The sequence below is a fragment of the Scyliorhinus torazame genome, chromosome 15 (assembly GCF_047496885.1).
Source record: "Scyliorhinus torazame isolate Kashiwa2021f chromosome 15, sScyTor2.1, whole genome shotgun sequence".
NCBI lineage: Eukaryota > Metazoa > Chordata > Chondrichthyes > Carcharhiniformes > Scyliorhinidae > Scyliorhinus > Scyliorhinus torazame.
The window spans coordinates 83,322,687-83,335,844 of NC_092721.1; the positions used below are offsets into that span (position 1 = coordinate 83,322,687).

Below are 13,158 nucleotides of genomic sequence, written 5' to 3' on the forward strand. Positions count from 1 at the left end.
CCTCACTATCTTCAGGTGATGTCCCGGAGGACTGGAGAATAGCCAATGTTGTTCCTCGGTTTAAGAAGGGTAGCAAGGATAATCCAGGGAACTACAGGCCAGTGAGCCTTACTTCAGTGGTAGGGAAATTACTGGAGAGAATTCTTCGAGACAGGATCTACTCCCATTTGGAAGCAAATGGACGTATTAGTGAGAGGCAGCATGGTTTTGTGAAGGGGAGGTCGTGTCTCACTAACTTGATAGAGTTTTTTGAGGAGGTCACAAAGATGATTGATGCAGGTAGGGCAGTGGATGTTGTCTATATGGACTTCAGTAAGGCCTTTGACAAGGTCCCTTATGGCAGACTGGTACAAAAGGTGAAGTCACACAGGATCAGGGGTGAGCTGGCAAGATGGATACAGAACTGGCTAGGTCATAGAAGGCAGAGAGTAGCAATGGAATGGTGCTTTTCTGATTGGAGGGCTGTGACTAGTGGTGTTCCGCAGGGATCAGTGCTGGGACCTTTGCTGTTCATAGTATATACAAATGATTTGGAGGAAAATGTAACTGGTCTGATTAGTAAGTTTGCAGACGACACAAAGGTTGGTGGAATTGTGAATAGCGATGAGGACTGTCAGAGGATACAGCAGGATTTAGATCGTTTGGAGACTTGGCCTGAGAGATGGCAGATGGAGTTTAATCCAAACATATGTGAAGTAATGCATTTTGGAAGGTCTAATGCAGGTAGGGAATATACAGTGAATGGTAGAACGCTCAAGAGTATTGACAGTCAGAGAGATCTAGGTGTACAGGGGCAACACAGGTGGAGAAGGTAGTCAAGAAGGCATACGGCATGCTTCCCTTCATTGGCCAGGGAATTGAGTATAAAAATTGGCAAGTCATGTTGCAACTGTATAGAACCTTAGTTAGGCTACACTTGGAGTATAGTGTTCAATTCTGGTCACCACACTACCACAAGGATGTGGAGGCTTTAGAGAGGGTGCAGAAGAGATTTATCAGGATGTTGCCTGGTATGGAGGGCAATAACTATGAAGAGAGGTTGATAAAACTCGGTTTGTTCTCACTGGAACGACGGAGGTTGAGGGGCGACCTGATAGAGGTCTACAAAATTATGAGGGGCATAGCCAGAGTGGATAGTCAGAAGCTTTTTCCCAGGGTAGAGGGAAATTAATCAGGGGCATAGGTTTAAGATGCGAGGGGCAAGGTTTAGAGGAGATGTATGAAGCAAGTTTTTTACACAGAGGGTTAGGGTCGTGGGTGCTTGGAACTCGCTGCCGGAGGAGGTGGTGGAAGCAGGGACGATAGTGACTTTTAAGGGGCATCTTGACAAATACATGAATAGGATGGGAATAGAGGGATACGGACCCCTGAAGTGCAGAAGATTTTAGTTTAGATGGGCAGCATGGTCGGCGCAGGCTTGGAGGGCCGAAAAGCCTGTTCCTGTGCTGTACTTTTCTTTGTTCAAAGTGCATAACCTCACACTTTTCCACATTGTATTCAATCTGCCACTTCTTTGCCCACACACTTAGCCTGTTCCAAGTCCTTCTGCAGCCCCCCTGCCACTTCAATACTACCTGTCCCTCTGCATATTGTTATGGGCGAGGTATTTTCAGAACCCCAAAATGTATCATGGAGTTTAACCAACCCCTCCCTTTAATGGATTTGTTGTTTTTCTGAGCACACGGCTTGTTCCCCAGGTGTGGTATTACAATTATGGACACCTGGTTTTTAAACACAAAACAATGTTTATTCTATGTACTCAACTTAACCTTTTAAATAAACATTAGATCCCTTAACACCCCTTACTGCAAAGATAACCCTGAAAATAATACACCACTAAATAATCCCTCAAAATGTTCCTTCAAACATCCAAAAGGCTTCAAATCTTCAAAACAGTAACACACCAGTCACAGTTAATATATATTTTCTGTTTTATGGCAGAGATATATATGCTTGGTTGACTTCAGCTCCAGCACCTTGCTTTCTTCCTGCAGCTCTCTGGAAACACACAGACACACCCAAGCTGCTTTTTCAAACTGGCTTTCTCCCTTCAAGCAGATCACAGCAAACCAGAACTTCTCAAGCTGCTGTCTCAAACTGGCTTTCTCCTTTTAAGCAGCTCACAGCAAAACAGCCAGGCACTTTTAAACTGCTCTCAGCAAAACCAGCCAGGCACTTTTCAAACTGCAAAACCAAACTACAAAATGGCTGACCTGACCTCAGCTCCACCCACTCTCTGACATCACTGTTTTCTTAAAGGTACATTGCTTAAACATCCATGTCTTAAAGGTACTCTCACATGACAATATCTTTGAATAACTTGCAAACTTAGAAATAGTGCCCTCAGTTCATTCTTCCAGATCGTTAATGTATATTGTGAAAAGTAGTGGTCCCAATACCGACCCCTGAGGCACATCACTAGTCACCGGCTGCTATCCTGAAAAAGATCCCTTTCTCCTCACTCTCTACCTTCTGCCAGTCAGCAATTCCTCTATCCATGTCAGTATCTTACTCTTAACACCATGGACTGTTTTCTTATTTAGCAGTCTCCTGTATGCCACCTTGTCAAAGGCCTTCTGGAAATCTAAATAGATCACGTCCACTGGTTCTCCTTTGGCTAACCTCCTTGTTACCGCCTCAAAGAATTCAAACAGATTTGTCAGACATGACCCCCCCTTGACGTGCTGACTCAGTCCTATTTTATCATGCACTTCCAAGTACTTTAATATGGACTCTAAAATCTTACCACTGCCCAAAGTCAGGCTAACCGGCCTATAGTTTCCTGTCTTCTGCCTCCATCCCTTCTTAAACATTAGTCATTTTCCAGTCCTCTGGGACCCTTCCAGCCTCCAGTGAAAGATCACAACCAATGCATCCATAATCTCCTCAAGCTATCTCCTACAGAGCCCTGGGGTATAGTCCATCAGGGCCAGGTGATTTATGACCTTCAGACCTTTCAGTCATCCCAGAACCTTCTCCTTAGTGATGGCCCCTACACTCGCCTCGGTCCCCTGATTCTCCTGAAGTTCTGGTATCCCACTGATGTCTTCCATCATGAAGACTGATGCAAAGTATCTATTTCCTCTGCCATTTCTTTGTTTCCTATTACTACTTCTCCAACCTCATTTTCCAGTGGTCCAATATCTATTCTTACCTCGCTCTTATCTTTTATATATTGAAAAACCTCTTGCTATCTTCTAGCTAACTTACATTCATATTTCATCTTCTCCCTCTTAATGTTTTTTTTAAGTTGTCCTCTGCTTGTTTTTAAAGGCTTCCCAATCCTCTGGCTTCCCACTAATCCTCGAAACCTTGTATGGTTTTTCTTTTTCTTTTATGCTGACCCTAACTTCCCTTGTCAGCCATGGATGCCTCATCCTCCCCTTAGCATGTTTCCTCCTCCTTGGGAAGAATTTCTGTTGTGCCTTCTGAATAACCCCCAAAATCTCCTGCCATTGCTGTTCCACTGTCTTCCCTGCTAGGCTCCCCTCCCAATCAACTCTGGCCAGCTCTTTCCTCATGTCTTTGTAGTTACCTTTATTCAATTGTAACACCATTACATCTGATTCTAGCTTCTCCCTCTCAAACTGCAGAGCTAGAGGGACTGCCATTCAAACAAACCAAAAGCAAATTCTGCAACCTGGGGATCCAAATTACCCATGGCTGGACAGGGATCCACGAATGGAACCTGATGAGTCTGATGGAGGAAGTTAAAAGGGACCAGCAGAGGTGGGACACACTCACACTCTCGCTGGCAGGGAGAGTGCAGACGATCAAAATGAATGTACTGCCCAGGTTCCTCTTCCTGTTCAGATCCCTCCCGATCTACATCCCCAAGGCCTTCTTCAACACGGTAGATAAACTAATTATAGCGTATGCGTGTGTGTGTGTCTGAGAACCCGAGGATCGACAAAAGTCCTACAAAGGAAAGGAATTAAGGGAGGCCTGGCCCTCCCAACCTACAGTTCTACCACTGGATGGTCACAGCAGAAAGAGTGAGGGGATGGGTGAAAGAACCGGGAGCGGAAGTGGTGAGAATGGAGGAAAGTTCCTGCATTGGGACATCCCTCAGAGCCCTAGTCACGATCGCACGGTTCTGGACAACGTTCTTTGAGGCAATGTCTAACGTTGTGGGGGTGAGGATGGAGCCAGGCCCAAGAGTGGTGCTCTTCGGGCTTTCAGATCAGCCAGAACTCTTTATGGGGAAGGGGGCCAACGCCCTAGGCTTTGCCTCCCTAATCGCCCACCAAAGAATCCTGCTTGGCTGGCGATCGGCAGCACCACTCAAAACTGCAGACTGGCTGTCCGACCTGAAAGAAATCCTCCAACTGGAGAAAATGAAATTTGACATCCGTGTGTCAGAAGAGGGCTTTCACAAGACATGGAAGCCATTCACCAACTAGATTTGCTATGGACATCAACATGTCAAGTTCTACAAAATGAAAACATTGGACTGCAAATGTGACATTGAATAGAATCATTTGCAGCACACACCGTGGAATGTCCAGCATTATAGAAGAAGAAGATAGCAGATAAGCAGAATTCAGTTGATATCTGTAATCAGAGTTATACAGTGTACAACTTTGTATTTGTTTTACTGTATTTTAATTTCCTGGGAGAACAAAATGAGCATTGCGTCATGCTTGCCCCCTCAGTACCAGTTCTGCATGAACATCCTTTTAATCAAGGGTATAAAATGTGACTGTTGGCGAGAATTCTCATAACATTTTTCTTAATTCATTTCCAGAATGTGGGCTAAATCTCTTGGTTTAAGTGTTTTGAAGTCTGCGAGAGAGAACACAAACTGATATCTCCTTTGAAATGCAATATTTTTAATTGAAATGTTGTCAGAATGACTCTGACTTTAATTTTCTTGTATTCTTATTCCAAATTTTCAACATTTTTACAATTTACAACAAACACAATGCCCCCACGCATTAAACGCTCCCTCCCTCTTCCCTCCCTCTCCCCACCCCTCCTTCAGCAATCAATGGTAACCAACTCTCCAAAATGGAAAAAGAACAAACCCCAACTATTGTCGATCTCCCCCAGAGCAAATTTCAGTTCCTCCAGGGCCAAAAACCCCAGCTGATCCCCCAGTCACACTGAAACACAGGGTGGAGAACAAGACCCACTTGCACGCAATCAATGAGGCGAAGGCTAAGACATCTGCTCCCACACCCGACTGCAACTCCAGCTGGTCCGACGCCCTGAATATGGCTTTGATGGCTTTGAGGGGACCGGGCTCTACATTAATCCCCGAAATGCAGAACCCCCGGAATTGTGCAGAAAACCGCCTTCCAAAACCTTTCCAACCTTGCACAGACCAAAACATATGTACATGATTCGCAGGACCTCTCCCATAGCTCTCACAGACTTCTTTCACCCCCTCAAACAGCAAGCTCATCCTGGACTTTGGCAGGTGTGCCCTGTACACCACCTTCAGTTGTATCAGCCCTAGCCTCGCACACAAAGTCGAGGCATTCACCCTCCGCAGCACCTCACACCACAATCCTTCCTCTAGTCCCCAGCTCTCCCTCCCACTTCACCTTAACCCCCTCCATGAGCACCTTAACCTCCTACAAATCCTTCCATAAATCGCCGAGACAACCTCCCTCTTCAACTGCGCCTCCTGCCCACTGACAACACCACCTCCAACAGCGAGGAGGCGGGTACTGTGGGAAAGTTGGGGAGACCTTCCTCGCAAAGTCCTGCATCTGCATGTACCGGAAACTTTTCCCCCCGCGCCAAATACCTAGAGAACACCCCGAACTTCTCATTCAGCTCCTCCAAGCTTGTAAATCGCTCTCCTAGAAACAGAGTTATCGTCTCCCTAATCCTTTTCTCTTCCGATCCCCAGAACCTCGCATCCATCCTCCCCGTCTCAAACTTGTGATTCCCCCTGATCGGCATCCCCCACGACCCCACTCCCAACCTAAAATGCTGCCGAAACTGCCTCCAAAACACCACCACTGGATGCATTTAATACTTCCCTGGGGCTATCAGGAGCAGAGTTGTTCACAGCACATGCAGCCCTGACCCCCTCCCTCCTCTCTCATAAAGCTCCCCTCATCTCCCTATTCCATCCCTGAACCTTCTCTGCATTCGCTGCCCCAATATTACATTAAATTCGGGAGGCCTAACTCCCCTGCCTGCAGTCCCCTCTGCAGTATCACCTTCCTTATCCTCGCCACCTTCCCCGCCCAGACAAATGAGGAGATCAGCCTATCTACCCCACTGAAAAATGTCTGAGGCAAAAGACCCGCAGGCACTGAAACAAAAACAAGAATTGTGGCAAAACATTCATCTTTGCGCCCACTAATGACAGAAGATTGCCCCACCTCAAAAAATCAGCCTTCACCTTCCCCAGCAAGCTAGTGAAATTGAACTTCCGGAGACCTGTCCAATCCCGAGCCACTTGCACCCCCAGATACCTAAAGTGAGATGCTGCTAGACGAAATGGTAGACCCCCACCCCTGGAGATGAAATCACAAAGTACTCACTTTTCCCCAAATACCCAGAGAACATCCCAAATCTCTGAAGCAAGCCCATTATGTCCCCTACCGAAGAGCCCAGTTCCAAAATATATAACAAGCCATCCGCATACAAGGACACCGTATGCTCCACCACCCCCACCCCGCGCACAATCCCTTCCACAACCCCGAGCTCCTCAGCACGATGGCCAAGGGCTCTATAGTCAATGTAAACAGAAGGGGGACATAAGAGATCCCCAGCCTCGTTCCCTGGTGCAATGCAAAATACCCTGAATTCGTATTCTTCATGCGCACACTTATCATTGGCTCCTTATACAGCAACTGCACCCATGTCACAAACTTCAGCCCAATCCAAAATTTCTCCAACGCCGCCATCAAATGACCCCACTCCACCCAATCAAACAGCTTCTCAGCATCTAACGCCACCACCACCTCCGTCTCCCTTCCTTCTGCCGGAGAAAGCCCCACATTCGCAGCCTCTTCACATCTGTTGACAACTGTCTGCCCTTGACGAACCCTGTCTGATCCTCCCCAATCACCCTCGGAAGGCACATTCAGCAGAGATATGGGCCTCCACTGGATCCTTGTCCTTATTAAGCAGCACAAGATCGAGGCCTACCCCATCGGTTTCAGCTAGAGCCCCCTGTCCATCGCGTCCTCGAACATTTCCACCAACAACAGCGCCAGCTTTTATAAAATTCGACCGGGAACCCATCCGGCCCTGCCACTTTCCCGGCCTGCATCTTCCTGGTTGCCGCCTTCACTTCCTCCACCCCCATCGGCTCCTCCAGTCCTGCCCTTTCCACCTCAGCCAACCTTGGGCACTCTAACCCCCCAGGTACTCCCTCATCTCCCACTCATCATTTGGTGGCTCCAAAATATACAAGTCCCTATAAAACACCTCAAACACTTTGTTAACCTGTTCCAGAGCCACCACCAACTCACCTGTCTTATCCCGAACCCGAATTATCTCCCTCCTCGTGGCCTCCCTATGAAGCTGACCTGCCAACATACGCCCTGCCTTCTCCCCATACTCATAGGCAGCCCCCCTTGACCTTCTCAACTGGTGCACCGCTTTTCCCGTGGACAGTAGGTCGAACCGCGCCTGCAACTCCTTTCTCTTTGCCAGGAGCCCGGATCTCGGTTCCCCGAATACCTCCCATCCACCTTCAAAATCACTTCTATCAATTGTTGGCATTCCTCCCTATCCACCTCAGTCTTAAACAAGATCTGAGATTACAATTGCCGAATACTCTGCCCTCTTAACTCCAGCCAACAGCACCTTCCCCACCACAAAAAAGTCAATCCTTGAGAACACCTTGTGCACCGGGGGAAAAAAACGAATACTCCCAGTCCCTTGGATGTAAAACTCCCCACGGGTCAACCCCCTCCATCTCCCTCATGAACTCTGCCAACGCTTTTGGCTACACCACCCCCCCCCCCCCCCCCCTTAGCCCCGGCGGGGTCAGCGAGCACAACTGAGACCTGTCCACCCAGGTTACAGCACTGTGTTCCAATTTCCTCCCCACCCCCCCTCAATATCAACTCATGGGTATCCACATTTGAATGGCAGCTGATGTTATCTTCACAAACCTGTGTCATTGCAATTGGGGGCATATAGGTGAGCCAACGCCACCAGCCTCCCCTCCAATGCACCCATTACAATCACGTACCTGCCCCCCTGATCCGCCATTATCTTTTCCATTTGGAACCTCACCTGCTTACCCACCAAAATTGCCAACCCCTGAGCCCTACTATCAAACCCTGAATGAAATACCTGGCTCACCTCGTCCTTCCTAAGCCTCATCTGGCTCTTCACCCTCAGATGAGCCTCTTGCAGCATCACCACATCAGCTTTTAAACTCTTCAAATGTGGAAAAAACTGTTGATCACTTCACCGGTCCCCCTAACACCCTCACGTTCCACGTCACCATTCTGACCGGGGGTCTCTCACCCCCTCCCACCCCTCCTATCTGCCATCATCATTACCCCAGGCCCTGCCCATCCGGCCAGACCAGCCCCATCCTTTTGTTACCTTCGACTCCACCTCCCAGAACCCTCCATCCACTTCCACTTGCAATCACCTCACCCAGTATTGATCCCCTCCCCCACCATTCACACCTCCCAGGTCCATCGAAACCTGTTCGACCAGGCTCAAACGACCGCAGCCCTTTCCCCCCACCACACACCCGTATATAGCCAACCTTTGTTTGCTAGTGTGGTGACCCATGCCAGAGCCCCCCCTCCTCCCCACCCCATCCCCAGTAACCCGGCCCCTCATGCCAAAAACCCCATCTCCCCAAACCAAGAAACAAAGAAGAACCACACCCATAAGGAAAAACAAGAACCACACCCCTATTCGAAGATAGAAACAAAACCCCAATCCAAGGAAAAAACTCAATAAGAAAAACATTCCCAGTCCTCACAAAGTCCAAATCCCAACTCTCATCTCAGTCACAGTCTGTCAGCCTTAACAAACCCTCCGCCACCTCCACCGTCTCGAAATAAAAGTTCTTTGAATTGTGAGTCACTCTCAGTTTCGCTGCGTAGAGCACTCCGAACCTCACTCCGCTGCCATACAATGTCGCCTGCACCCGTCCAAAGGCCGCCAGCCTTCTCGCCAACTCTGCCGTCAGATCTTGGTATATGCGTATACCAATGTCTTCTCACTTCATATCTCGTCTCTGCATCGCCCAGCTCTAAACCTTCTCCTTCACGTGGTAGCTGTGGAAGCAGTCAATGACTGCCCTTGGCGGCTCATTCGCTTTAAGCTCCAGCCTGAGCGACCGATGCGCCCTGTCCAACTCATGGTGTGCATCTTGACATGCACAAGCATTCAAGCAAGACTCGTGCAAATCAACTTCAATGGACTGGCCCCTATGTCCACATGGTCGAAAATTATTTCCCTCACCAGCTCCAATTCTCTCAATTCCCAAATGACCAGCGTTCAGAGGAGGACAAAGAAAACATTCCAAATACATTCTGAAGCTGCCCTTGAAGCATGGCAGCATTGATAGAAATGAGTGGGAGGAGTTTGTTGCCAATCGCTCAGAATGGCACCATTATTCAAGAAGGGAAATAGGGAAACAACAGGTAATTACAGCCCAGTGAGTGTAATATCAGTGGTAGTGAAATTATTGGAAACATTTCTGAGGGACAGAGTTAATCTCCACTTGGGAAGGCAAGGATTAATCCAGGATAGTCAGCGTGACTTTGTCAGGGGGAGATCAAGATTCACAAATTTGAGTGAATTTTTCGAGAAGGTGGCTCAGTGTGTTGTTGAGGGCAATGCAGTTGATAGACTTCAGTAAAGCTTTTGACAAAGTCCCGCATGGGCGACTGGTCAAGAAAGTAAGAGCCCATGGGGTCCAGGACAATTTGACAAATTGGATCCAAAATTGGCTTAGTGGAAAGAAGCAGAGGGGAATGGTCGAATGTTGTTTTGAGACTGGAAGTTTGTGTCCAGTGGTGTACCGCAGAGATCAGTGCTGGTTTCCCTGTTGCTTATGGTGTACATTAATGATAAAGGACAGGTAGATAAGGTGGTTAAGATGGCATATCAGATGCTTATCTTTATTAGTGGAGGCACAGAATATAAGAGCAGGGAGGATGTGATGGAGCTGTATAAAACGCTAGTTAGGCCACAGCTAGAGTACTGTATGCAGTTCTGGTTGCCACATTACATGAAGGTTGTGATTGCATTAAAAAGGATGCAGAGGATATTCACCAGGATGTTGCATGGGCAGGAGCATTTCAGCTATGAAGAGAGACTGTTTAGGCTGGGGTTTTTTTCTTTAGGGCAGAGAGGGCTGAGGGGGAGGGATCTGCTTAGGTGTACACAATTATGAGGGACATAGATAGATAGGAAGAAACTTAGTAGATGAGTCAATAACCAGAGGGTAAAGATTTAAGGTAAGGGGCAGGAGATTTAGAGGGAATTTGACAAAAAAAACTTTTCACCCAGAAGATGGTGGGAATTCGTAACTCACAGCCTGAAAGGGTGCTAGAGGCATGAACCATCACAGCATTTAAGAAGCATTTATATGAGCACTTGAAACACCATGGTATATAAGGCTACAGACCAAGTGCTGGAAAATGGGATTAGAATAGATAGGCGCATGATGGCCAGTGCAGACATGATGACTGACGGATCCCTTTCTGTGCTGTAAAGCTCTATGACTTTTTGAGAATGGCTGTGACTTGTCCATTCAGCTGCATTACGCTTCAAGTTCCAATATCTTAATGATGAGGCAGAATGATGGCAGTGAAGAAAAGAAAAGGCAGCAAATACTGTACTCTGGATCCCACTACCTCATGTGCCTAATGATCTACAGCTTTAAAATCAATCTGCTCAGTCACATAAAGACCCGTGGTAGAAATGCCTAACCCTGATTAGGTGTCATCCTCGACCAGATGCCACATCAGGATGACAACCAGGTACCAGGCCAGCGGTCTCACCAAGGCTGGGACTCGGCTGAATCGGGTACATAATTAATGATTGAAATATTAACTCAAATTTATTTATAGGACACATTTTACTGACGGATACAACTACTCCTCCAAGTTTCTGTTATCTTTACGACTACTTGGTGAGAATGTCACTCCCATTTAGTGCAACGATTAATGTTCCTTTAACCCCAACAACATCAGAATTATCTGCTGTTATAGACATCCCTCCAACACCAGAATTTTCTTCTGATTCATTGAATCTTGAATCATAGAATCCCTACAGTGCTGAAGGGTATTGAGTCCATCGTGTCTGCACTGACTCTGCAAAGAGCACCCGACCTAGCCCAGTCCCCCGCCTATCTCTGCAACCCCACCTAACCTTTGGGCACTAAGGGGCAATTTGGCAGTGCCAATCCAACTAAACTGGGCAGGAGGAAACCCTCGCAAGCACGGGGACACTGTGCAAACTCCAGCACTGTGAGGCATCAGTGCCACCTTTCCACCCAAATAAAGGCTATCAGTTTGTTCTTTATATTTACATTATTTGCTTCCTACTTTACAATAGTCCCTCCTTTCACTCAAACACTTCATCCTTATTTATATTGGATGCCATAGCCTTGTACATGGACAATCTCTAATTGTTGTTACATATAAATAACTCTTTATATTATAAACAAATCCCTGTATCAAAAGATTGTTATAGTGCATATTAAACAAAAGTTTAATTATTTTATATTTGCATAAAATTGCATTCATTCAAGAAGATACTAATTTTTATTTTGTCTAATTATTTTTGCATGTAAGAAAGTGTACTAAAGAAAGCCCATCAACAAACATTAGAAAGGTTATTATAACTTCTACATTACCTGTAAACCATTCAGTTGCTGCTCTCCCAGGAGTCGTTGCGTTTCCTCCAATTCCTGCTGAAAGCGTAACCGGCTGTTTTTCAGATTTGCCTCACTCGTCTCTTGCATAAGCTTGGCATAAGCCTTCGCTGCTGAAAGTTGTTTCTGATAGCGCGAACCAGTTCTAATCTCTCCATGCGCTGACAGATTCAGAAATGAATCAGTGGTCCTAAGAATGCAATTCCATAGACATTATGCACAATATTTACGGTCTTTTTTCTACACTGTGAGATGGAGCTGCGTTATTCACAATAGTATAGTCAAAGTTTCAGTTAAACATGTGGCAAAAGTTATCAATGGACAAATCATTTGTGGAAATGGATACAAGCAAAAGATACAAACCTTCAAATTTTGCTGTGATACATTCCGAACATGTCAAAATAAATGCAGATATTTAGGACCAGAATATATAACTTTAAAATGAGGACTGAATATGAAATGAAAATCGCTTGTCACAAGTAGGCTTCAAATGAAGTTACTGTGAAAAGCCCCTAGTCACCACATTCCAGCACCTGTTCGGGGAGGCTGGTACGGGAATTGAACCATGCTGCTGGCCTGTCTTGGTCTGCTTTCAAAGCCAGTGATTTAGCCCTGTGCTAAACCAGCCATATCCCTCTGCGTAGCCTGATCAAATTATGCCACATCCTTAAACCTACTTTAGCTGAAGACCCACTACATCCTCATATGCTCTACAATGAGAGGTCAACTTGTATTATGGATGTATAGCACAGGAATAGCAAGAAGTGATTCTATAGCATAACACTGTAAATATGCAAGTTAAACGACTTTCTTACATTTATATAATTTGTGCCTTTTGATGTTTTATGGATTTGGAAGGTACATTCAAGATGATAGGGAACACTTATCATCTTACCTGTCATTGACTGTGGGTCTGGCAGCAGCAGATAATGGAGGTGCTAACACATAAGGTGAACTTTGAATCTGTTTAAGTGCTTCTTCTAATCGAGTGACCTGTTTTCTATAGCCTGAACAAATTAAAAATAATTTTAACCATCAGATGTTGATTCAGATTTAATAAATAAAATTATTGCAGGCATGCTTATGTAAATGGAGCAAACGTTGCTCAAGAATCGGATGTCAGGATTTAAAGTTGCTAAATAAGTGAAATATTATTTTTATTGTACAGTATTCTTGGATTTTTACTGATTGGAGGATTGAAATCCACAGCTCTTGCTCATTCCTACGTGAAAATTTAAAAATTCTTAACTTCATTTGAAGCATACATCTCTTTACCGATACGTATTCCATTTTTTATTTTAACAGTTTGAACACTGCAAATTTACAGCAAG

At 46.0% G+C, this 13,158-nt stretch overlaps 1 protein-coding gene across 5 annotated transcripts in view; it reads right to left on the reverse strand.

Moving 5' to 3' along the window:
* cep126 (centrosomal protein 126) overlaps window positions 1-13,158 on the reverse strand; it is a 253,245-nt gene that overhangs the window by 136,867 nt on the left and 103,220 nt on the right. For 4 of the 5 annotated variants that reach the window (XM_072476359.1, XM_072476358.1, XM_072476360.1 and 1 more), the window contains 2 exons: window positions 12,723-12,834; window positions 11,810-12,017 (listed from right to left, as the gene is read on the reverse strand). In XM_072476359.1, the coding sequence (XP_072332460.1) occupies window positions 11,810-12,017; window positions 12,723-12,834 (320 nt within the window). Of the gene's footprint in view, window positions 1-11,809; window positions 12,018-12,722; window positions 12,835-13,158 lie in introns of those variants that run through there. The other variant, XM_072476362.1, reaches the window with a different exon arrangement.